This window comes from Gadus macrocephalus, chromosome 9, assembly GCF_031168955.1.
Source record: "Gadus macrocephalus chromosome 9, ASM3116895v1".
NCBI classification, from domain to species: domain Eukaryota; kingdom Metazoa; phylum Chordata; class Actinopteri; order Gadiformes; family Gadidae; genus Gadus; species Gadus macrocephalus.
The window spans coordinates 15,200,691-15,226,226 of NC_082390.1; the positions used below are offsets into that span (position 1 = coordinate 15,200,691).

A 25,536-nucleotide genomic window follows, 5' to 3' on the forward strand; every position below is an offset into this window, starting at 1 on the left:
CAAATGTACTCTTAGAAATGGTCATGGACTTAATTGTTTTTATTGCAGACAAATGAGTAACCACAACCAATATGAATATCACCTTGATATTCATTAAAATACAGTGTCAATATAAGCCAATTTTCAAAATAACAAAATACATATAATTGTAAAATTAACAATATTTTTCAATTGTCTGCTACACCTGGGAGGTGTGTTAAATTGTATTTACAGTTGAGGGTTTTATGTAGCAGAAGAGGCAGTTGACACTGAAATAGATTGAATACATTGTTCAATATAAATGGTATTTTATACCTTTTGGGGTAATTATATAACAGCTCTTGCCTCTGTCAACTTTGATTTATTTTGGCCCAACCAAGCCTTGATGAATGAATGCCTGCTGTAACTGAAAAGTTAGTTACTTCTGTAAAGTAAAAAATAATGCAGGCAAGACCTAACATTGCAGGTAAGATAATGGTTATCTTTTCTTTCTCATGTGTTATTCGGCACGAACAAACATACAGATAAGAACTAGGCTACCAGATATCACATAGGATGGTATTCTCGAGGCTGAGCTGCAAAAAGTAACCAGATAGGGAAGGGTTCCAGGAAGTTTAAACGTTTTGTGCAAAAGATGTAGCAACTTGCACCCAATATCATTCCTTTATCTAAAACTGCCTCGCTCAACAACCCATACACAAACAAACTAACCATTCGACTAATTAACTAACTAGACAATTTACCTACCTACTGTGTGGATGTCTGATATACGATCTGCCACCAGGTGGCGACATGAAACTAATACTCCATTGTAGCCTACACATACATTTTCAAATAGATTTTATTTGTAGGCCTTTATAACAGTTATCGTATTTAGGCCATACATGTATTGTATAACCCCTAACGAAATCGCCCCAATTCAAAGAATTTAAATTGTGGATTATATCTTTAAGTAGGTTACAGCTATTCATTGACAGCATTTCAGCTTTAGTGGCTCAGATGTTTGTAAAGTAAAGAATTTAGGCTTAGAAATTTACCATTCACGGCAGCTCAGCTGCCACACGTAACTTCGTTATGGCAACCGCTGCAAGTGTACTTTTTGTGATCAATCCTAATTTAGCTTTGTGTAAACGACCTTCTTGTGGAACTCATAAACTCGTAAACAACGTGGTATGTGATTACATTGTATAGATTAACCTCATCCCAGCGTCCCGCTCATATCACAGGAACCATTTAATCATTTCGGGGGTTCCGGTGTTTGGTTTGGTTTAGCGATGGCATCGTCAATATTAGTTTATCGACCATTTCAACCACCATATCAACGATAGAAAACTTTGTATTCTTACATTATACCTAGACATTCTCTGATTATACTACATTTTGGTGTTAGACTTGGTTGTAGGCAGGGCCGGTGTTACACAGAATTCTGCGACCCACCGAAAAGTGTGACCCCAGGGGGCGCTGTTGCATTGCATATGTTCTGCTTGAAGTGTCGACAGGCATGACAAAAACATACATAAAACATAAGATCTCCCCCCAACCATTTACCTTTTTATTAAAGGTGCTTAATAAATACATTTGATTGATTTGATTAGCATTTTACAGACCCATACAATGGATAGGGCGTTTAGTACGGTCCTTCACCGTTGCTTCTTTACCCATAAAAAGCTACAGTCAGTGTTAAATTATGCTGATTTACCTTTGAGCATTTCCTATTTTAGGCTACTGTGTAAAATTCTGTTTAGAATTAATGTTAGTAGCAACAAAAGAAATACCCACCGGAGATCTTATGTTTTATTTGTGTTTTTGATATAATGCACACGTGCATTTCACCTTGAATGCTTTTGCTGTTGTTCTTGTTGTTTATAGCCCCCTGGGGTCACACTTTTCGGTGGGTCGCCGAAATCGGTGCTCGGCATAGGTGACCCTAGGCGATCGCCTAGGGCTGCAAATGTGTTGGGGGCGCCCTCTGGTGGCGCCCTTAATTAATTAATTAAAAAATACGAAACAAGCGAAATGAAACCAAACATGTTCCAAAATGGAACGGAGAAGGAAGGAGGTGCGGGATTATTTGTTAGGGCGCATTGTGTGATTACCATTTTGTGATCATATACGGTCTATTATATTGTTTTCTGTTTCTGTTTTCCACATTGTTTCAATGAACCAAACAATCCATCTGGTGGGACTGAAATGTGCCTTAATTGTGGTTGAACATAAGGAAATGACACTTTTCTTTTACATTTCTTACGAATTACTCTTTCACACATTCCAGCCTCCTTCTCAGAAAACTGCCACTCAATGCACTTTGTTTAGAACCCACTGTAATGCATTGGAAACTCAACCATACGGTGGACTCTCTTTAACAGTTGATTATTAAAAATTATAAATAGCTACAGATTCCAATCTATGCTATAGGTCATAGCACTAAGCTTGACTCTAAGAAACTATGAATGCACAAGCTCTACTGTTACAAAGAAGCCTTTACGATTCCAATTTGGAAAGGAGTTATTTCTCTGTCTCCTGGATGACTCATCTATTTGACAAAGCCCCTCTTGAGAATGTGGGCTAGCCCAGGCAAGATCATTTAGGTTAATTAGAGGGTCCACTAAAGGCTGAGTGCACAGAATTGTTTTTTAGACCACGTAGGACTGCTGCTTTTAATGGGGTGACAATAGATAGAGGAGGATTGATTCTTATTCGCTTTCTCATAGGCTATATCATAGGCTATATCAAAATCTTTATGAAAACGATAAATAAATATATGTTTTGTTGTTTTTTCTCCTTTGGTTGTGTGAATGTATTTTAAAGAATAAAACCACAATACATCTTTTTTTAACCTTTTGGTCTAAAAGACAGATAGATAATAGATAATTCCATATTGCCTGAAAAGTTAATACCAAAAATGTTCTAGCTTTAAGGCCAAGTCCTTAGTCAACACTTCCAAATTAATATTTGCATGACAGGGCCTCGTTTCCGTATAACGATGGATCCACACTCGTACGATCATTCTCATGATGAATCCTGCGAACCATCGTAAATTTCTTTGGATCGTTTCCCGAAACTCACTGCACTCACGACGTTCGTAGGAATATAACTGTCCACTGACACGGTGCTGAAATGGGTTCTCTAGGAGGGGGAGACACAGGAATGTCACAGGAAAATGGGGTTCAAAATGGTTAAAACATCTCCCCATCAAGGCCAACAGCAGAGAAGCCTAAAGGATAGACTGCCATTATCCTTCTAAAGCTCAACAGGTTTGAATAGAAAAGAAAAAACAGCAATCGCAAACTACAACCAAAAATACATTCAGATCTTCAGTTTACTTAGTTTAGACCTAGTCTCACTCTTAGTTAATACCAATTCTCTGACCTGGTGAACCAGTCTCCAAACTGATTGTTTTGTAAATTAACGTGACTATAAATACAGATGTTCAAAAAAGTCAACAGAAAACATTATTCTTAATACAATTTACTATCCACCCTCATACACACGCACAAACAAACAAGCACACAGTGTCTGGTATGCCAGTGGGATGACCTCTGTTTGTGTTGTCCACAGCTACATTTCATTGAACGCCTACAGTGCTTTATGGCAAACAATCGCAACAAAAACGCCTGCAGAAATTCTCCGACACCCGCTGGTCTCAGCATGATTTGTGTACAGTAGGCTATGTCTTCTGTTATTGATCAGTATGAGGATATTTTAACATTTTACCTCCCACACAAGAACATTGGAATCATTTGATTTTATTATATGCCCCCTTGTGAGAGGGTGGCCTTGTGACGTGGCGTTTGATCGGTACATTTCGGCTGCGCATGTATTTTTGTCTCTGTCTTTGCTGTATAAATCTAAAGGTAGGCCTAGTCTATGAGTAATATATTGGCGGTAACCACTGTTTTGGGGATATTGCGAATTTGCGCCAGCTGGACATTCCTTGGTATTGGATGTGTTTTAATAAAACACATCCAATACACGAAATGACCGCTGGTGACGCCATTGAGGCTATAGTAGGCTATCGATGCTCTATGGCAGTGTTTCCCAAACTTTTTTTCTGGGGACCCATTTTATTTCAATTACAAACCATCGCGACCCAATTCACAATAGGTCTTATCTATCAAATCGTGAGAAGAACAAATTTGTGCATAAATGAACATTCCTGAACTTTTTTACTGCCAATTGCGCATCCCCTTATATATGAACTTAAACCAGCCATTTCAAAGAGATAAATCACAACTTTGTTTCATGCACTTGTTATTGTAAACATAATGCACGTATTAAATACTCTGCCCTAAATGAGACCAAATAAAAGCATTTAGGCGGAGTTCGCATCTCCTTGTTGTTATTTGCTCTCACGATGTACATTAGCCTTTCAACTAGGTTTAATGTTATAAGTAAAATTATCAGAACAATACAAACATTTAGTACTATCAAAAACATGCTTGTTGTTGAAAGTTTTTTTTTTTTAAATTTATTTGGCGACCCTATTCAAATCTCCCGCGACCCACATGTGGGTCGCGACCCACATGTGGGTCGCGACCCAGTCTTTGGGAAAGACTGCATAGCACTCTACGAGTACCACTGGAGTCCTCGTTAGCAAACCTCTCAACTTTTCTGCTCTTTTAAAATCTGCTCGGAAGTGCGTGGGGGGAGCTCTCACTCCCGTGGAATGCAGAGCCCACTTTGCTGGTTCCCCTGAAGCTTCTGCGGGCCTCCTGGCATGTTAGCGGTAAAAAATAGGAAATGTCTCACAAAACATCTGATACACACAGCGGTTGTATTGTGGTGCTTTTATTACGTGATTTCATATAATTTATAGGCTATACCCTTCTTTATCAATGTTAATTATATACCATGTGATTGCATCAAAGTAGGCTACTTTAATGCAAAAGCAGCTGTATCATGAGCCAATATTGATTTTGAATTATAAAAATAAAAATTTTGCAATGCTATTGCTTGGACAGTGAATGCGGTCCTATCTCTGTATCCTTGAGATTACATGATGCTCATTTTTCATTTTGTACCATTGTGTGACATTGGAGGTTTTCTTCAACATTGCTGTATTTATTGTTGTATAACCTGTTGTGCTTTGCAACTTTTTTTTTATCATTTAAGAGTAGGCCTATGCTTTGACAGTACACAATCACTATCATATTCACAGCATTGACTACCTATCCTGATTTCTTGATTCATTCAATGAAGGCATATTTTTTTATGCCTACACTATATGCATTGAAAGATTTTAGTAATTTTTTTTAAGTAGAGCGAGTGACAATTTTCAGGTAAACTAATGTATAATATATATCCTGAATGTAAAGCGAGCCGATTTGGGTATTCCGTTTTAAGAACGATATCAATTGTACAGAAAATGCTTATCAGTGATGGATTATCACTGTTCAAGTAATTGTGAGAATATGAAATTTGAGTATGATGAAAAAAGGCAAACGTTATTTGTGATGATTTATTACGCAAAGCAAAACCGCCCATTTTTCAACAAATCTTCTTGCAAAGTGCATAATTTTCCCTCTGTAAGTGTATATTTGTAGCGTACTATATATTTATACATTAAAGCTGCTTTCATATCAATCTATCACAGTACCAGTTAGAATAGGTTCAATCAGTTTATATGGATTCGAAAGTTACAATACGATTTATGCTTGTATAAGAGTAACGAATCAAATCACATGTCCCATAGAATGCCAAGACATCTTTTCTGAATGTGGCGCTCAACATCATAAACAATTGCAGTGACAGTTTTAGTAAAAAAAAACATGATTAAGGTTTGCAATATTCTGATCTGAAAGGTGCATACCATTTGAAAGTACATTTCATTTTCTTTATAGCAATATATATGGATATTTGAAAACTACAAAACTTGAAAACTAACATGGATATGAAATAGAATTTATCTGGAAATCAACAGCGATTTAAAAATTATGTTTGAAACATTGTTCGGAAAATATCAAGTTAAAAATATTCATGTGGAATGCAGACAAGAAAATTAAAAAACATTATCTTAAGAAAATGATGGATAAAAGGTGTAACTTCACAAATAAAGAATACGTCAGTTGCCGAAAAGCTACGTTGCTATAGCCTTGTGTGCTAAGTGCCACGTGTGCGAAGTGCCACTGCTCAACGTGGACGGGTTGACGGGGCAGTGGACCAGTGATGTGTACACACTCTACACACCTCTAGGCCTATCCCTCAACACCTTCCCATTCACAAGTACTTACTATGTATCCAAAACCATCCAAAAGGTCTGACAGAACACATACATTCAATTTTAAAGACACAAAATTATGAGAAATGGGATAAACCACCACAGCAAAAAAAATAACATGAAAAAACAAAACATAGTTTTGTGTTATGCTTGAAGGTAAGGGTCACTTCTTATGTATTGGGTATATGTACATGTAACAGAGAGCTGCCCCACATGCTAGCTCTGCGGCCCAGCATGCATCTGAAGCATGTGAGCATGTGTCCTAAACAATATGGGTATATGTAACACACATACCCAAACTAACACAGTGACATGTTCAATGTCCTTGGGAAGACGATAAAACAGTAACAGGGTTTGTGATGTTTCAAATATGCATTAGTCCCATGCTCAGACAATGTTGACCATGACATAGGTTTAAAGTAAACCTATACCATATATTTGTCCAGGATGTATATTCATAGAATTAATGTACCTCAGATATTGTTTATGTCCTTTTTCCTTTTTATGCAGGTTGCTCTTCATTTCCCTAATGAAACCATTATATAAGCTGTGCATGATTAGTTTTGTCCTTGTTTGATAAGATTTCTGCAATGCACTTATAACATAGAGCATATGGTAAACTAGCTTGTTTTAATTCCATTAATAACCGTAACAAATAAAACTGCTACAAATTGATTCCGGACCTTAAAACACTGCATCATATCAAAAACCATGCTGTGTCATAGCATATTTTCAGCTACCTCTTAAATACACCACTGCATGTTGGTCCAAATAATTTCAATGATAAAGAACTACAAAATGTGAGAAACCTTGAAGATCACTTAATATTCACAGAAGGGTTACGATGCCGATTGTGTAAACAGGATGTTAAATGTAGGTTACAGTAGTAAAGAAACACATTTTGACACATTATAATCAGCCCAAGGATGGCGACGATTAAAATTAGCGATCAACTTAATTCACATGACAGGAAAATCCAGCATTCAACTGTATACCCTCAATTGCCCTGACCTGACCTGCCTAACTTAGTCAGAGTCAAGAGAAATACTGACGTATGCAGTAGGACTACACAGCTGGTAGTGTATGCACTCATTCAAGGTATTAATTAAGTCAGAATTAAACCTTGTTTGGTGAAAATCTGCCTTTCAATAATAGAGGGCTCAACCAGATAACTGGCACATATATAGATGTATATATATATATATATATATATATATATATATACATATATATATATAATATATGAAGTTAGTTCCTTGTTACTTTAGTAAGCAAGGCTCTACCGCAAATGGTTCATGGCTCGGTTCTTTACCACAGTATCATTTCCATATGGTAATGATAGATAGCTACACATTGATACAATGTTAACATTTACAACAGGGAATGTACCGGCACATGTAACAGAGAGCTGCCCCACATGCTAGCTCTGCGGCCCAGCATGCATCTGAAGCATGAGAGCATGTGTCCTAAACAATAGCAGAAGACAACCGCATTCCTCTGGTCTATCATGAAAGCTAGCATACGATGTTTTTTATCAGGGTTTTTTGCCGGACCACCGGAATTTGCTGCACTGCGTTTTACTTTAGTTTCAGGAAGCGGGATTGTGCAATGCCTTGTCCCCCAGATAGGGGGTAGGTGACAGCACCAGCCTCCTCCAGCACAATCACTGGAGGAGTTGGTGAGTTGCCTCTAGTTGCTGCCTCCCCAAATCTTCTTCTGCTCGAAGAAGGCATCAAATCTGGCCAAAGCATACTCCTGCAATGCATTGAAATATACATTATAGATGTGTTTTACGATGACAATTGCAATCATCATACTCTTTTACCCTAACCATCAGGATATTTGATATTCAAAGAAATACAACAAAAACAAAAATGTAAACAACCAAAAAACATGGTATCTTACCATGTATCCAAACTCAATGGTGGAGATTCTGGACTGGATGAAAGCCCACAACCCCCAGAAGAAGTGAGACGCCAAGGCGAACCTAGGGTACAAACACAAACAAGCTCACTAAACAGTCTCATGGTACAACGGAACTCCCAAACCTAACAACAGTGTCATAGACTTTTCACCGGGGTATATGGTGTTTTTTGTGTAAAATTAATACAATAATAAAAAACAAAAACGTAAAAGCTAAGTAAGTCTAGCCTACAATATTGTGTGTCTAATATTCAATTAGCCTACCAAGATAAAGTCTTGCTGGTTTTAAATACTTATTCATAGAATAATAAGTAGGAATATGGAAAATAAGTGCCCTTCTTCCATTCCAAGTAGCCTACTAGTGTACCTATTCTAATTTAAAGTCTGCCAGAGAATCCGCCAAAGTACTAATATGGAAAGTCAGTTTAACCTGCATTTTAAACAGTTTATAAAGCTTCAATGTCTAGGCAGTGTTTGTAGCTTCTATTTACTGGAAGGATACACTATATCAGTGATGTTTATTTAATATCCATTGGGAACATTCAGAAATGTGAGACGGATCGGGGTTGATTGCATTATAGCTGGTCTGTGGATATTCTCTATGGCAGTGTTTCTCAACTGGTCCGTCGTGACCTAAAAGTGAGTAGCGACCCACAAGTTGGTTGCAGACTTGTTCTGAATCGTAGTGTGTGGTAAAACCAAATTAATAAAAATAAATGTTTTTACTGCTTTCTTTTTTTTTTATTGCTAGAGTTATGTGCTTTGAACGCAGTGACCTTTAAAGAAAGTCACGATGACATTGTGTATGTGTGTTTACTTGCCCATTTTTGAGAAATCTATTTGAAAATCTATTATTTTGAATTGTTAAAAAGTGGGTCGCGACTTAACAACCATTGGAACCTGTTGTTCCCAAGGCCAGACCAGTTGAGAACCACAGCTTTACAGAGGGAAGCGCTGCTGCCCCGGCAGCTTCTCTTAGCCCCGTCTCATTCGACAGATATACACTGCTAGACACTCTGGACTTTTACTGTTGTGTACGGTTGATTGCGTCTATACTTCCCCGCGTTAGATCATTGTCATTCGGAGCGTGAATATCTGTTGATTATGAAATATATACCTTAAAACAATGTTACTTTGCTATTGAAATGTGTCATTCTTCTAAACAGCACCACAGCATCTCTACACTGCTATGTATTTCACTTTCAGCTTTGATATCGGGACGTTCCGGGCGGGCTGTACAGTTTTAAAACCTGTCAAGCCTGTAGGGCGACAGCCTGTCGCCAACCTGTCGCCCTACCCGCCCTACCCACGCCCTACCCGCCCTACTCACGCCCTACCCGCCCTACCCATGCCCTACCCATAGGAAACTATTTCAGACCCAAACACAATGCATTTTTTAAAGAGGATTGTCTGTCATTATGACGGTCTTGAATAATCCATAACACCATGAAGCCCATGTTAGACATATACCTACACCACCCCACTGCACTCACACCAGCCCCCTTTGGCCTTCACACAAGAGTAGCTCTTTCTTGTGGATGGAAAACTAATGTTATTAAATTGCACAAATCATTAGGTTGGTTCGATGTAAAAACTAGATTTTTGTCATTACTGATGGTTTTTATTAAGAATGTCATAATAACAAAATCACCTTTTATTATTTATAGAAATGTGTCTTTCAGTTCAGTGGCACATAACTATTCAACAAGGCATGCAGTTGGAGGTTGTTTTACTTTACCAATTTCCAAGCCTATGATTCAACGTACAGTTATATATAGGGCAATGCAACAGTGGAACTCACTCCCTTATCATATTACTCAATTAAATCTAAATAGCTTTAAAAAACAACTTAAAAAACATTATCTACAAAATATTAACTTTAATTAATGCAGCTGTCTCTGTGTTGTTTTGTGACATCAATGATGTTTTATGTGAAATGTAATTACGTATTGTCTGTGTATTCTTTTTGTTTTACGTTATGTATTCATGTAAAGTATGTTATTTCTGTTATCACTTTGTGTTCTTCTTGTTTTATGTTATGTATTCATGTATTGTATGTCATGTCTGTTATCATTTTGTGTACTTCCACCTGGTATTTGTCACACTGAAATTTGATAGACCCCAGGAAGAATAGCTGCTGCTTTGCAAAAGCTAATGGGGATCTAAATAAAAACAAACAAACAAACAAACACAGGACAGGGCTGGGGATCCGTCCCGCGACCTCTGCTCACCTGTTGACCTCCACGTAGAGCTCCTCCATCACTTTCTCCCGAGCCGCGTCGTGCAGGTCGCTGAATCCGCCATCTGACTCCCTCATGTAGCTCTCAATGAAATGCAGCTGTGGACAACACAAACAGAGTTCATCCCACTGGCAAACCAGACACTGTGTGCTTGTTTGTTTGTGCGTGTGTATGAGGGTGGATAGTAAATTGTATTAAGAATAATGTTCTCTGTTGACTTTTTTGAACATCGGTATTTATAGTCACGTTAATTTACAAAACAATCCGTTTGGAGACTGGTATTAACTAAGAGTGAGACTAGGTCTAAACGAAGTAAACTGAAGATCTGAATGTACTTTTGGTTGTTGTTTTGCGATGGCTGTGTTTTCTTTTCTATTCAAACCTGTTGAGCTTTAGAAGGATAATTCCCAGCGTTCACTTTGAAGAAGGGAAACTTGTCACAGTTGTAGTCGTACATCCACTCACAGAAATGGTTTCCAATGTCAAATCCCCTGCAATGCAAAAGAGAGGGCAAGGGTTGAAAAATATGAAAGGCGTTTCACACGGAATCGGACATTAGCGTTACCTTTATTTGCATTCCATAGGACAACTGGTATTTAAAATACAGGAAGGGCCTGAAAGAAGCAAAGAAAATTGGTGTGGGTGTGGTTGGGAAGGTGTGTGTGTGTATGTGTGTGCGTGTGTGCGTGTGTGTGTTTGCGTATGCTCGCATGTGTGGGGGGAGGTGGAAGTTAGAAAGCCAAGGACAACGTGAGCTATATTTTCCCATAACAAAGACGAACCAAAGCATAACCCTCTCGCAATAAAGACCACCGACATGAATGGACGTGTTTGTGAATACGCAGGAGTAGATCAAAATACTTCTTTCGCTGGGGGAATAAAGGCTGAAATTTAAACAGATATTTTTTTGCATACATCCCCTCATTTTCCATTTCCAATCTCCTCAGCCAGATCCCAGTTACATAACAGCCCCCCATGATTGTTTAAACACAGGGAAGGGGCTGTGAATTATGTATGCCTATGGGAAACAGGGCCTTCTGCTGGCCCCATTGTTAGCCTCTTTTCACTATCTCTTGTTGTGGCTCAGTATCTAGGTAACGCTGACTCTCTTCGCTCTCTCTCTCTCTCTCTCTCTCTCTCTCTCTCTCTCTCTCTCTCTCTCTCTCTCTCTCTCTCTCTCTCTCTCTCTCTCTCTCTCTCTCTCTCTCTCTCTCTCTCTCTCTCTCTCTCTCTCTCTCTCTCTCTCTCTCTCTCTCTCTCTCTCTCTCTCTCTCCCTCCCTCCCTCCCTCCCTCCCTAGTCTATTATTTCTCAATGAAAGAGTGAGTCAGATCAAAATATATATTTTAGTATTGTTGCAATTGTATTTTGTAGCAATTTTCACAAACAATCTAGAAATAGAGCTTATGGGGAATGGGCCAACAGAAAAGCAAAAAAAAGCAACAGAAAAGGACATCAGGGGCCATGGTACACACATACAGGGAGACCACACACACGCACAAACACCCAAACCCACAGATAATGCAGGCCTGAGTGGTCACAACATTCTGCCTTAACAAGGCAACCCTGTCAGGGATTCCAGGAGAAATGCACATTTCCATGCTTTTACTCAGCAAAGGACAGATTTTGGACACTTTGGTATTGTTAAAGGGTAGGTGACTAATAATACAGTACAGTTTGTTCTCTGGAGGGTCCACAATTATACTGTATATGAGAACTGTACAAAGTCTAACAATAAAGGGTAGAAGATACTTGTGCTGAAGGTTGACGCATCAACAAAGGGTCGTTGTTTGGTTCAATACTAGTCTTTGAGGTCCCTAGAGATGACAGTGATGATCTCCAGAGCTCTATTTCCTTTAATTGGTTTGGTTTTAAGGACTATTTATAATATTACAATAACATTAGGAACTATCCTGAGCATTACATTATTTTTTCATTTTATAGAAGATTTTAATATCTGTTAATGCATATTAAGCTGCCAATCCGGACAAAAAAGCGCTATACCAATTTAATGTTTTATTTTTGGTATTAGTAGTCTAATCTCACCTTAACTAACACATTAACTGTGGGAAACCCTGGTAGCAGTAGTATTAGTACTAGCAGTTGTTATAGTAGAAGCGCTACCTGTAATTGTAGCTGCTGTATTCAAAGTCAATGAGCATCAACTTCTGGTCCAGTGATGTATTCAGCAGTAGAATATTACCTGAAAGAACAAGAGGTTTACACGTTAAACGTTACACAAGATAGTGAAATAACACTAGGAAATGCCGGTAACAAAGTAGTATTCAGTCACTCCTTCTGTAAAATAGCATTTACTGAAATGCAGTGATACAACATCCACACTATACGATATACTAAATATAATACATAGAATAGATACAAATACATTTGACTAAATGATGTAGCATGCAGTGAAAGTCAATGCACGTTCTGCATGTGTATTATATGTATTTATAGCATGGTCTGGGGGAATACTCGAATTTGATTGGCTGCAGGGTGTGCATTAACCCATGATATACGGACACCTGCTAAGTAGTTCCCGTCAAATTGTCTGTTGTTCAGCCTTCCAAACGAGAGCTAGTAACTTGTGAAAAATGCATTAAACTGTAATCAGAAAACGCGGTTATATGCTATAGACCCTATAAAATCTGTGGTATTAAAGCTAGGACGAATTTCAAGTTATAAATATGCACACTTTATGTTGAAAGTATAGACCGTCGCGATTCCCATTGAAACGACTGGTGCGATGATTCAGTCTTCAAAACGAGAGCTGGTAAATTGTGAAAAATGAATTAAACTGTAATCAGACAACGCGGTTATATGCTTTAGACCACTTAGTCACTGTGTATCTGTGGTATAAAGGCTGGGACGAATTTCGAATTATAAATATGAACAATGCATAACGTTAGCTCTCTGGCTCATAGCTGAGCAGACTGGAATACCTCCCGTTGCCAAGTCGTAGCTAAGGTGCGTCCTATTTACTGGAGGAGTGAACCACGTTTTCGTTGCATAAGAACCTTACGGGAGGGTAATGATTGTTCCAGGTATTAGTCAAACCCTCAGGCGTTAGCAGGGGGGCAAAGTTATGGCTTGTGAAAAACTTTATATTTGGATTGTAAAACGCATGAAAATATAAATAAATGGTCTTATTTTATTTTCTTTGGCAAGTGACCGTGGTATAAGCGGGATAATGCCCTTCGAGGTGTCCATTATCAGGGATTAATTGTCACCTCGTCGGGCATTATCCCTTACATATATTTAACTGAGTTGACTGCGGTGGATCTCCTACCTTCTTGGCAGTCGTTGTGGCAGAACACTACAGGGGAGTTGGTGGATTCAAGTAGTGACCTGTGCACAAACACACAAAAACAAATAGGTTGAAAAAGGTCAAAGGGACAGGTCAAAAGGTGCTGTGACGCGTTCGTGCTCAGTGTAGCTTCCGGGTAGGTCAGTGTTTTCCGAAACGGAAACAAACACCAAGGTTTTTGTACACACAAAGTGAAAGCTTTACTGCCGCAGATGAACATCTTTTGACAATCATTCCAATGTAGTAGTGAGTACGTACTTCAATACCTTAACCTTTAACCTACCGAAACAAGCTACCACCCGCCCGGAAAACATATTAGTATTTTTCAAGAAAACCACATTCACCATAAAAACTCATTGGTGAATTATGGTGATTACCACGTTTCACATCGTTGGCATGTATGTATTTATGAAAGCACATTGAAAGATTAAGTGGAGAATCTGTATTTGTGTGTGAGTTAGCATTCATACTTGAGATCCTCCATCTCCTGAGGCAAGTTGTAGCTGGCCAGGCGGTTGAAGAGGCACAGGTGCGATTCCCTGGTAACGGCCATCCTCATGATCTGGTTCAGGTACCTGGTGGTTCATCATGTTTCAATCAGTAACACACTTACACAACCATCCTTTTTTGCCTAAAGTACAACAACATAATAAAAGCTAAAAAAACAAAGTCCTAAGGAACAACCGAGGAGTAACTGTGGAGGCTTACTTTTCCATCGTCCCAAAAAGCCACTTTGGCTCCTTGTTGAATGGCATCCGCATGGCATGAAACGCGGCCATCTTCTGGGCCACCTCAGCTGAGATGTTGGGATCTCCCAGCTCGCAAGTCTCAAGTTTACGACTCTAATGTTCATGGAGAGATTGGAGAGAGAATGAATTGTGAAATAAAAAACCAAACCACCCTTGGACAGCTTATGCTTTTTGCTTTGCAGGTCTAATTTGTAAATCAAAATATTTATTTTGGTTATAGACAGGTTATAAATGATTTGTACACACACCTTAATCAGTTCAAATCAGAGAAATACTCCTCAAGGTTAACAGTTGATACATCATCATATGCTATTGCGGACATTCATACGCTATTGTTGACATTCAAACGCTATTGCTGACACTCATATACCGGTACTATGGGTGACAATCTTATGATATTGGAAAAAAACATATGCTATGTTTGACATTCTGGATCCGGATCAGCAATATATAGAAGAGGAATTTGGTAACGTTCAGCCACTGAGGAGTAGATGTTCTATGGTTTAATTAATTTCCCCTAAACACCAATCACTGATCACATTGTTGATCTGTAGAGAAACAGGTAGCACAAAGACACACATACAAACAAGCCTGTTAACCCATGAGACATATCGTAAGCAGGATCCTTACCCGGCTGAAGATGATGTCATATAGCTAATACCATAACATTGTATATTGTGTGTGTCTGTATGTGTAGGGGGCTGGGGGTTGCATAAGAAGATCTAGACATAATCAAGTACCAGAAGACAGACAAACGTTGTATGCAATGTAAACTGTAAACCTACCGGGACATACTGCTCAAGGCGACCTGTGGGGAAGATTCCATAGAGTTTGGGACCCAACTCTCTCTCCGCCAAGATGGCAAACATGACACTCTCCAGCACCATGGCCTCAGCCCCCTGATGAAAAACACACAAACACACACACAATGAGTTTAAGTCTATCAAAGGGACGATTGTCTAGGGAACTGTCGTAAGCCCTAAAGGTGGCAAGAAGATATGGAAAATAATGTTGGGTGTGTCTGTCACAACCTTTTTAGTGCCGTACATTGGAGTTGCTCTCTTCCCTTGTCCTCGCTCAATCATGCATACTTTTTTCTCACAAAGGAACTACATCAACAGGATAAGGCAGGTGTTATTAAATCCTACCTTCCCCTGAAGTGGGAAAATTGCCTGCCTTGCGGGGATTCAAGTATTCGAGAGACACAGTTTCAAGTCTCTGCGTACTGTTTTCTTGGCTGCGAGCCAGGGAATGCGCTGCATGCTGGCAGTACTCCAGGAAGCTAGCTCTGGGAGGGAAACAATGGCTTAGCGGCCCACTAGCTCTCTGCTCCCAGCCATCCTTTCAAACATGCCTCCAAGAGACCGCTTCCACTGTGGAGCGGAACAGATGTGTAAACCCTTCTGCAGGACGAAAGTTAAAGTTAAAATAAACTTTAACTTCAGTAGCAAACAGTGTCGGTCACATTGAATACACGGTCTGGGATGATTCAAATGGTTCATTTAGAAGTCATCTTGTGTACCAGACATATATATATAAACATACAGCATACATATGTATATAATATACATATATATATATATTATGTATCATATAATAATGCATCACATGTTTTGCATACAGTCAGTCATATATTATCATAATTGCCTAATATGTTTGTATCTTAATCCTTCATAGGTTTGATACAAAAGTCACTGTGTATAATCTACCCAGCCTCTTTCTGTTTTAAACCACTATTATTGATGTATGCAACGTCACTTAGCCAAACGTTAGAAATTAACCACGCCCCCCCCCCCCCCCCAAGAAAGTGGTTTGTGGGCTCCACACAGGAAGCGCATTTACTCTGTGTTGCAATGTTGTAAACTGAACCTGCTCCCTACAGTTAACATAAGAAACTCTGACCTACTTGGCTTGCGTTGTCTTGCTCCTTGCATCCAGGTATTAGTATTATCATTTAAAAGTCAATCATCTACCAATAAATGGTCTAGAGGACATCTGCTCTTGTGCTCCCTCAATCTATTTAGTATCACAACCTGATGATGGCACAAAGTCACACAGTAGTTAGCTGGTTTGCTCTAAGCTCTACCGAGCAAGTGAATACTGTGACGCTTGATTGTGAAAGGAAATAATGCAAAAACTATAACAATGGCTGTCTGATGAGCTCATCGCTCACATGACATGGCCGTGCAAGTCACCGCTCACAATAACCGCGGGTTAAGGATCACATGTTTTGGAGAAAAAAAATAATGACTCTTCTTTCAGTGAATGGACAAAAGCTTTCTGGAGGTATTCAAAATGATGTGCTGTGCATGCAAAGTCTGATTAACAAACACTTTGCACTTCAAATGTTCAAATACAGTATCATTCTAGCGACATAGCAAGTGGATTTTATTTTATTTTAAGTTTTAGAGATTGAGATATGCATTGTTAACATTCAAAAAACTGGGGAGAAAAAAAGGCTGATCTGAAGTTCGGTAATTCCAGAAAGTTTTCTAAAACTACAGCTGCCTCTTGAGTTCACACAACAAAGCCAGGGAACCAAAGCCGGCCTTGGTAATCCGACCCATATGGGCTATACGAAGGAAGAAAAAAAAGGAACCGTTGAGACTGTAGGGGCCTTGAAACATGATTTGAGAACCATCATTAACAGTATTACCTTGAGTTACTTACTTGGAGGCTTTCTTTGTTTGACCGTTGGGAATCACCTTTATTACAGGACATCTATGAACAAAGTAAAAGGGGAAAAGCTATCGATAAATAAAGTGATCTATTATATAATATTTAAAAAAAATACTAACAATTCCTGCTGTATAACTCAACTGAATGAGATTATCAAACATATCAGGGGAAAATACATTTTTGGTCAAAGACCGCCTTGCTAACTGTGCAGTGCAACAGTTAGAAAGAGGGAGCGAAGGTGCAAGAGAGGTAGTGAGATAGAAATATACAGGCAGACAGAGGGATACATTTCAGAAACAGCTTATTATTATTTACTTATTATTTTGTATACAAAGATATAATAGATGTGATTTCTGCAAAGAACTTGCAGAAATTTTGATTATAACTATATATATATATATATTAGAGCTGTCAAGCGATTAAAATATTTAATCGTGATTAATCGCATTAATGTCATAGTTAACTCACGATTAATCGCGATTAATCGCAAATTCTTTTTCTATGCTAAATATCCCTTGATTTTTTTGTCCCATAATTCTTCTCATTTTAATTCTCTTATCAACATGGTGAAGTGCATCGGCTTGCCTTGTGCAAATGATTTTTTATTGATAACAACATTGCCATATACTGATCAAAACAGGATGATACAAAAAAAGAGCCTATAGTGCAATTAAACGACTGCTTTGAACAAATGTCATTTGAACATAGCAGTCAGGCTACTGCTTCTTTGTTTTGAGCCAAAGAAAAAGAAAAAACATATATATATTTTTTTTATAAAATATTTGCGTTAATCGCGCGTTAAATTTTTTGACGCCGTTAAATTTGGTTTGCGTTAACGCCGTTAATAACGCGTTTAACTGTATATATATAAATATATATAAATATAGCTTTATATAGGTTGTTGTTTTTTGTGTTTTTTTACAAACCTAATACTAGTCAGCCAAGAGTGGCCATCTTTGTTGCAATGTTGGTTGCAGTTCCCTTTATTGCAGTAGTCTTGTTGGTTCCTCCATTTTGAGGATCAAATCTCATTGTTGTTTAAACGTTTGTTGCTTAAAGATAACCATTGTTCATTATCATATTTGAACATATTTTCCAGAGTGTCATTGTGAACACATCCCTCTTTCAAACATCTCTAAGGTATTCTTTATTGTTTAATCTCATCCGCAGGGTTTACAGAGGCTGTCTAAGATTACGAGAGATGGCAGCCGTTACCTTGGTGTAGGATACGCTGTGGTTCTCCGACCCCTAGCAATAAAATCAAACTGCTCTTACGTCCACTAGCAATTAGGGTAGACTTTAGGACGTAACAGGAGCTTGGGTGTTTGCAGTACTACCAAATAAACCACATTGCACTTTCTTAAAATATAAGGTTAACAGTTAATGTTTACCAAACCCCATTTATATATTTACTTTAAAGGGACTTTATTTGTGGTTTGTTTGCCAAAACCGTCACAGCATGCAGAATATAGCAAGAGAATAAACAAACGCTCTAGCTGAGCTCTTCAACATATCATCATGGGACCATCGGCTGACACAGAATGTGCCGCTGTTGATAGTCTACAATTGTTGACATTTGTGAAATAGTTGTTTTCACAGGTTTGGTGAGAAGGTTACAAAGTCCTTCTTCAGTCCCTCAGTAGTCGCTAGCAGACATAACTCAATCGTGATTTGCTAACTCTTAAGCAGGTGTTTTTAGCAAAAGCTCGTCATAATCAGTCAGACGTGGTGTGACTCTAGGGCCTATCGGATTGGAGCTCTGATCACTCTGGCCACGTCTTCTCCTGAGATAAAAAATGGTGTGTCAGCATTGTGCATCACAAGCGTATTCACTTCAAGAGGAAATTATATGTCTATATTGTCAAAATAAAAGATATGGGAATTACTATCACTCTAGATAAAAAAGGAGGAATATCTCCGTCCTCAAAACCGTCTCAGCTTTCTCAGCATTTCATGTGGCTAATTCTTTCTGGGATTATTATTTCACATTTAGCTGAGCCCTCTAGCCACGGATTCAGGTCAAGAAAACAGACGGACTGGAGAGGTCGTTTAGCACGCACATTATTTCACCATTCTGTGTTTGCGTTCCCAGAAGGATGCCTCCGGTTATGTTTTCGATATTATGTTATGCTACCCCCGTTATAAAAGGCTGAGATTTCATGAATCTCATACTGTACCGTGTTGGATTGGTGGGTTCACCTGGGAACAAGAGTGCTCAAGGCACGCTCCTTTGGGAAGCCTACGGCAAAGAACACATGCATGTACAGCCATAGGGGTACATCACTGCACACAACAATGGCCAACATGCGTGCACACTTATGTGTGTACGCTCACAGTCACTTATATACATACCTACAGCACCACACACAAAATAATGCTGACACCCGCACTTTCTTGCATGAGCACGCACACCATAATCAAACACACACACCGACACACACACACACACCGACACCGACACACACACACACACACACACACACACACACACACACACACACACACACACACACACACACACACACACACACACACACACACACACACACACACACACACACACACACACACAAACTACAACAACTACAACTTCTGGTGATGTGATTTCAACATCACACAGGAATTATGCAATTGTATTTGTTTATTTGGACTTCTCTGGTAAGAAATAAATACCTTTACCCCCAGTTCAGTTCATTGTACTTTCTGATTTCTGAAGTATTTTAGGTTGTTTAAACATCTTGCTTTAGTAAGGATGACAGTCAAATGATAGATATTTAATGTTATTATTTGTTGGCAAGGAATATACCTTTCAACTGTTGTCTTAAAACCAACTGTCGATCAAATACAGACACGCAAAGCATTTCCAACATTATAAACATTAAACACTGTCATGTTAAAGTGTATGAGGAGCAGGCTACATTGAAATTAGACAATTTAACACGTTAAACGTTCACATGACATTTTCCATTCTCGAAACACACCTGCAAAATGGCCCCATAGAGGCGCAGAAGAACGCTTCTTGGTTCATCCCCAACACTGTCCAGACGGTCAGGGAGCGCACAGAGGAAGAGCTTGTTGCTCAGACCACCCCTGGTGGACACATGAGAAGGAAGTCAGAGACGAAGAGAATGGTGATTTCCCAAACAAATGAATCGTCATTTGAATGATCGAATACTATATTCATTTCATGTAAAAACGTAAAAAGCCTAACTTGGGTTTACATTGTTTACCCGCAAAACGCAAAAGCTATTCCTATCTAAAGCTTCTCTGGGAATAATTACAGGCTTAGGGTGTGTAACGGAAAGATAAGCTTATTTGAAGGCCTATTACGTAAATAAATAAATAATTAAATACATACATAACTAAACAGCCGAAACAGATATATAATAAACCGTCTACAACAGTGATGCACATTGTTCAGATTATTTTGGGCAAATAAATAGGCGTACCTTATGATGGTGATTTCGAAATCGTCCTCAGATACCGACCTCCATGCTCCGTGTAGAAAATCTTTGCACCAGAGATACGCCTTGCGTTTGGTCTCTGAATCAGGCTGGTCTTGGCGGATAATAACCTCTTTACAGTTTTCCTCGGATTCTGGTTGGACATGCAAGGCACTTTCGGTGACCAGAAGACCCAGGGACATTGAAGGAGAGGAAGAAACCCCGTTTATGAATTTTGTCTTCATTTTCAACGAAATTAATTGACTCCCTGAATGGATAAAATGAATGGGCTATTTATGGAGGCGATCGTCTAGCGTTTTTATATGCGTAACGGGCAGCAGATCTCCTGAAAGAATAATGTAGAACACCGAGAATTAATAATTTTATTTGAACTGGCGATGTTTATCTCTATAAGCGGTCAAGTTTTAGCCAGAACAATCCAAAGAAGCTTCTAGCTAGAATGACTGAGACTCCGCGCAGACGTCGTTTTTCAAGCAGGTTAGTGTTTTCGTCACCCGGCCACGCCCTTTCCATTCTCTCATTGGTTGGCGAAAGGCACAGCCCAGCGGGCTCTAAACGCCCAACTCATGGGCCAAAACAAAACGAGGTCACTGTCTCCCATACACCGTGTTTCCATCACGTACACTTGGATCCTCTCTTCTTTCTTCTTGACAGAAGGCACGTTTGGCTACATGCAAAGACTGTTTTAAATATCTCAGTTCTTCATAGAGTTGGACAAACATTTCCCTCAAACTATGCAGGTTATTTTATAAGTATAGAATCTGTATTCTAAAGTACACGCATCTAACAACGCATATCTCTTACGCCCCCTGCTGGTATGAACACTATGGCACCGTTATCCCCCTTTAACACCGCCCAACAATGGTTCAACAGAAGCCAAAACAAGCATGTCGGCGCAAGTTGATGACGCATCATTCGAGAAAAAACATAAACAGAGCTCAGCTGTTAGCTTAGTCTGTAGCCTGTATGCGGTTAAATATTGTCATTTTCGTTCCGAAGTGACCTCAAATCTTTTAATAAGCCACCGTACTATCATTATCATCATATCTGACCATGCGTGACATTTACAAAAAATATCGAATTCTTACTCCCAGTCCAACGGACATCCGATTACGGTTTTGTTAGCTTGTTTGACTAACTCGTATTTTATTTCTTCAAAAGGTAATGCTATATATTTATTTTCTCCGCGGACAGCATATTTGGCCGTCTTAATTAAATAACAAGTCAATAGTGGTAACTAAACGATCTTAAAATGCCCACATCATTTTAACAATTATAGTGTGCTTGGTTTTCTTAATTTTGACTTGCGTTACCAAATGTGGTTCAAAGTGAATAGCATGTTATACCCAGTGATAACATGAATACACTTTATTCCTTGACTTTTTTTTCTTATCAAGATCCAACAAAACTTGACACAAATATGGCAAAACAACACCATAACACTTCAAGGTGCAGAATTTGACTTCCAATGGCCACCAATATTCAATCTTCATCAACTACTAATATGTCCCCACGGAAGAGGTCCCTGGTTTCTCTAAACAGCAGAAGGAAAACTGTGGAGGACTTCTTCCCGTTTAACTTGTTACCTGTGGAGTGCCAGTTGCACGTCCTGTCCTTCCTGAATGAGGTGGACAAGTGCAGCTGTGCACTGGTCTGCTCTAGTTGGAGTTGTCTCGTCCGTTCATGGAAGCTGTGGAGGGTGGCTGACTATCGCCGTGGGATCATGCATCTGGGCCAGGTGGGGCTGCTGGTTTCAAACAGAGAGTTTGAGCGGTGGAAAGCCTGGGTTCACCATTACACTCACCACCTCATCTCCCGTCATGCCAGCCTGTTGACCCTGAAGGCCAGCTTTGACGTTGGGGACAGGTGCAACAAATGGGGAGAGCTGTTGAGTCACCTGCTGGATAGTGTCCACTGCATAGACCTTGGCCACCTTGACCTCAACTGGACCTTCACACTGTTTGAACCACTGGACCTCAGGATCAACTCCAGTTCAAGCTCCCACCAGGAGAGCAGCTCTCACCAGGAAAGCATTTGCAAGATGGATCAGGTAACAGCGACGTTGTGTGAACGCATGCCTAGTGAAATATAAAATTAGCTAGGGGTCTATTGACATTAGACTCTCTAAATACATGTAAAAGAAACTTATAAATGAATTATTACTGCATTCTAAAGTGTTACCATTTGTTTAATTGGTCTAGTGGGGTAATTTGTTAGGTAGCGAGATACAATGAAATCAATAACTTAATTTTGACCGTGAGCACAGTGGTTTGGGTACGTGGATGTGGGCTTGATGAGGACCTGGATACCTCAACCTCTCTATTATCGGATTGTTCTAGAAGACAATGTCAGGTCTTCTGCCCAAAAGTAATGACGTGGCTTGTGCAACAGTGTAGTCATCCTAAACTCTCCAACCAATCAGCAAGGGGTCAAAGTCCTCGGGTATATTTTCAGTTTCAGCATTGACTGTGATGATGTCAACGTTTGTCCTACATGAGTCATACATTTCTTGGATAAACAAAAGATAACTGCGTTAATGCGGTTTTTCTTGTGATTGATTGCCAGGTGTCCAGTTTCCAGGAGCTTTTGGCCAAGCTTACCAAATGCTGCCCCCGCATCGCCAAGATGAAAATGCATTTCGACTGGTCCGACCTATCCGTCTCGCTGCTCACACAGTTTCAGCACCTGCGCGTCCTTGAACTCAAGTACTTCTGGGTCTTCAAAGGGGTCCCTCCATCCACACTGCAGACGTTGACCGACTCCCTGCCCAGCCTGAGATCCCTGACCTTACACATCCTGGTGCCCCTCAGGAACCTGGGCATCTCGTACACGCTCGAGTCCCCCTGCCTGGAGTTCCTGGATGTGTCTCCAAGCCGGGGTCTGGTCTTCTCACGCCTGAAGCTCCCGGCGTTGCGGGAATTTCGGGCCAGGAAGATTGTCCGCGGGATCACGCTGGACCGCAGGACCCGGCTGAGGATCCAGAGCCGCTGGCCGTGTCTGTACCACGTCCTGCGGGACGGGGCGCCCAAACTCCAGGCGCTCAACAATGAGAAACTTGTTCCCACTTGGAGAGAAGATAGCTACAGTGAGCTTTCTGCCATTCTGCAGCAGTCCTGCTACTGTGTGCAGCATCTGGACAGCTGGCTCTGGTGATACTGTGGAACCTACGACACTGAAACCAGTAGCTTTAGCTTTCTTATGAACATCTTGATGATGTTCTGGTCAGCCAGTCCTAGTGTTTTTTCTTTTTGATCAAGCATACAATTTTAACTTGAATGAATCAAAAGTAAACTTAAAAGTTCTGCATCGATACAAGCGGAGTTGGATAAACGGATCAGAGTGAATAGTAATTTCCCATCATGATATTTTCAATTAATTTGAATGTGGAGTTGTGTGTTGAGTTACCTTTTAAGCTGTTTTTATTTTTTTAAATCTAAATACATATCAATGAACCATAGTAGCCTTTCTTTTAACATTTTATGTTTAGGATATTCTTTCCCCCCACATGATACCATTGTGTGTTGGCTTTTTCCTTTAGGTCCACATAGAGTGTAGAAATGTGCAGCCTTCTGCGCGACTTTGGTGCGAACAAAGAGATTAATGTGCAAGAAGAAGACTAAATATGTTTGTTTTTGATTAACTTCAGCCTTTAAAAAATGTATGAATTAATAAATGAGTGAGAATGTGGAGTGCAGTGCACTTTTCACATTTTCGTCATTATTGCAGTACAATAATATCAGAAGGTTTCTCACAGAAATATGAGTTGTTTCGGCAAGCTAACCCTCATTATCAATGAACAGGGAAAGTTACTCCATCGTCTCAAACAGTCCAAGATTTGAAACGAAGGAAGGGCCATGAAAGTCCATTCCTTAGAGCTAAGCTTTTGTGGTTTTAATCACAACAGGAAATGTGACTCCTGACTGACTGGTCCTTGTGTTTCACTATGCATTTTTTCTTATATTGCTATTATTGTATACCGTACAACATGAACTATGGTTATTATCTCAAGGAATATAATGACCACTTATGTGTGAACACTTAATATATTCCATAGTATTACTTAGCAGCTGTTAGGGTTCATAAGGATTGCTGACTCAATTTAACTTATTAAAATGAATCACTTTGACCTCAATTTAGATAATCTAAGGATCCAATGATTGGTTTACTGATTAAAACAATCGATTAAGGTTATATTAAATCACAACAACACTCGGCTGACAATATTGTATTCTGCCATGACTGAAAGATCTACTTTATTCAAATTTTTAGAGTATTTTTGCTGCCACAACGACCAAGTCGTAGTTTGGGCTGTTATTTTTCCTTATTTTAATCCTCATTTGTTTGCCTCTGCACTATGCATAGCATCTTGCTATTTTACTTTCTACCAACAGAGGTCATTGTTGCAAACGTGGAGTTCTGTCCCCAACATTTATTCCGTCTACAGCTTTGTTTACATTTGCACTGGCCATCATCATTTTGTCTTGGACCAGGAAATTCTGACAATGATTGCCTTTGACTTTATGTGGAAACGGTTCAAATATTTGTGTGAAGGTATTTATGCTAGTTAAAATATAGAAACTCATGACAATTTGGGTTTTATAATAAAAAAAGGAGTAAAAGATGTGTGTTTGTGTGTTTTAAGATGTGTTGCAGAAAGTCTGTTAAGTAACCAACAATGAAGATGTCTTAACTGATTTCCCTCCCTGATTAGTTTTAACACCGTTATATCCCTTGTGAAAATAAGTGGATGACACAAATTGAAAATCAAGCTCTTACCTCATTGAATTGACTCACTCTAGAACTATAATGTTTGTGTCAGCATTTCATGTTGTGTCCAAATGTGTTATGCTATAAAAATGTTGTGGCGTAATTTAGCAGCAAATCCTATAAATGCTCTACCCCAGTGGTTTCTCAGTGGGAGGAAATGGACATCTCTTCCCATGGCAAATGCATGTTGGATATGTGCGATGATGTGGTTT

The 25,536-nt window shown here is 39.4% G+C and overlaps 2 protein-coding genes across 3 annotated transcripts; one reads left to right on the forward strand and one right to left on the reverse strand.

Moving 5' to 3' along the window:
* Window positions 1–5,423: 5,423 nt before the first annotated feature.
* Window positions 5,424–21,019, reverse strand: chka (choline kinase alpha). Of its 2 annotated transcripts, XM_060061039.1 has the most exons (12): window positions 20,543–21,019; window positions 20,075–20,183; window positions 17,085–17,135; window positions 15,200–15,313; window positions 14,374–14,507; window positions 14,136–14,240; window positions 13,648–13,706; window positions 12,483–12,561; window positions 10,742–10,850; window positions 10,351–10,457; window positions 8,102–8,183; window positions 5,424–7,951 (listed from the first exon to the last, which is right to left on the reverse strand). In XM_060061039.1, exons 1-12 carry the CDS (start codon window positions 20,779–20,781, stop codon window positions 7,886–7,888), a joined length of 1,254 nt encoding a protein of 417 aa, XP_059917022.1. In that variant the 5' UTR covers window positions 20,782–21,019; the 3' UTR covers window positions 5,424–7,885. The 2 variants fall into 2 exon arrangements, with proteins under 2 accessions (XP_059917022.1, XP_059917023.1); XM_060061040.1 differs by lacking the exon at window positions 17,085–17,135.
* Window positions 21,020–21,424: 405 nt separating this feature from the next.
* Window positions 21,425–25,178, forward strand: si:dkey-12e7.1 (uncharacterized protein LOC557553 homolog). The gene is made up of 3 exons (XM_060061041.1): window positions 21,425–21,718; window positions 21,955–22,607; window positions 23,123–25,178. Exons 2-3 carry the CDS (start codon window positions 22,026–22,028, stop codon window positions 23,708–23,710), a joined length of 1,170 nt encoding a protein of 389 aa, XP_059917024.1. The 5' UTR covers window positions 21,425–21,718; window positions 21,955–22,025; the 3' UTR covers window positions 23,711–25,178.
* Window positions 25,179–25,536: the final 358 nt, after the last annotated feature.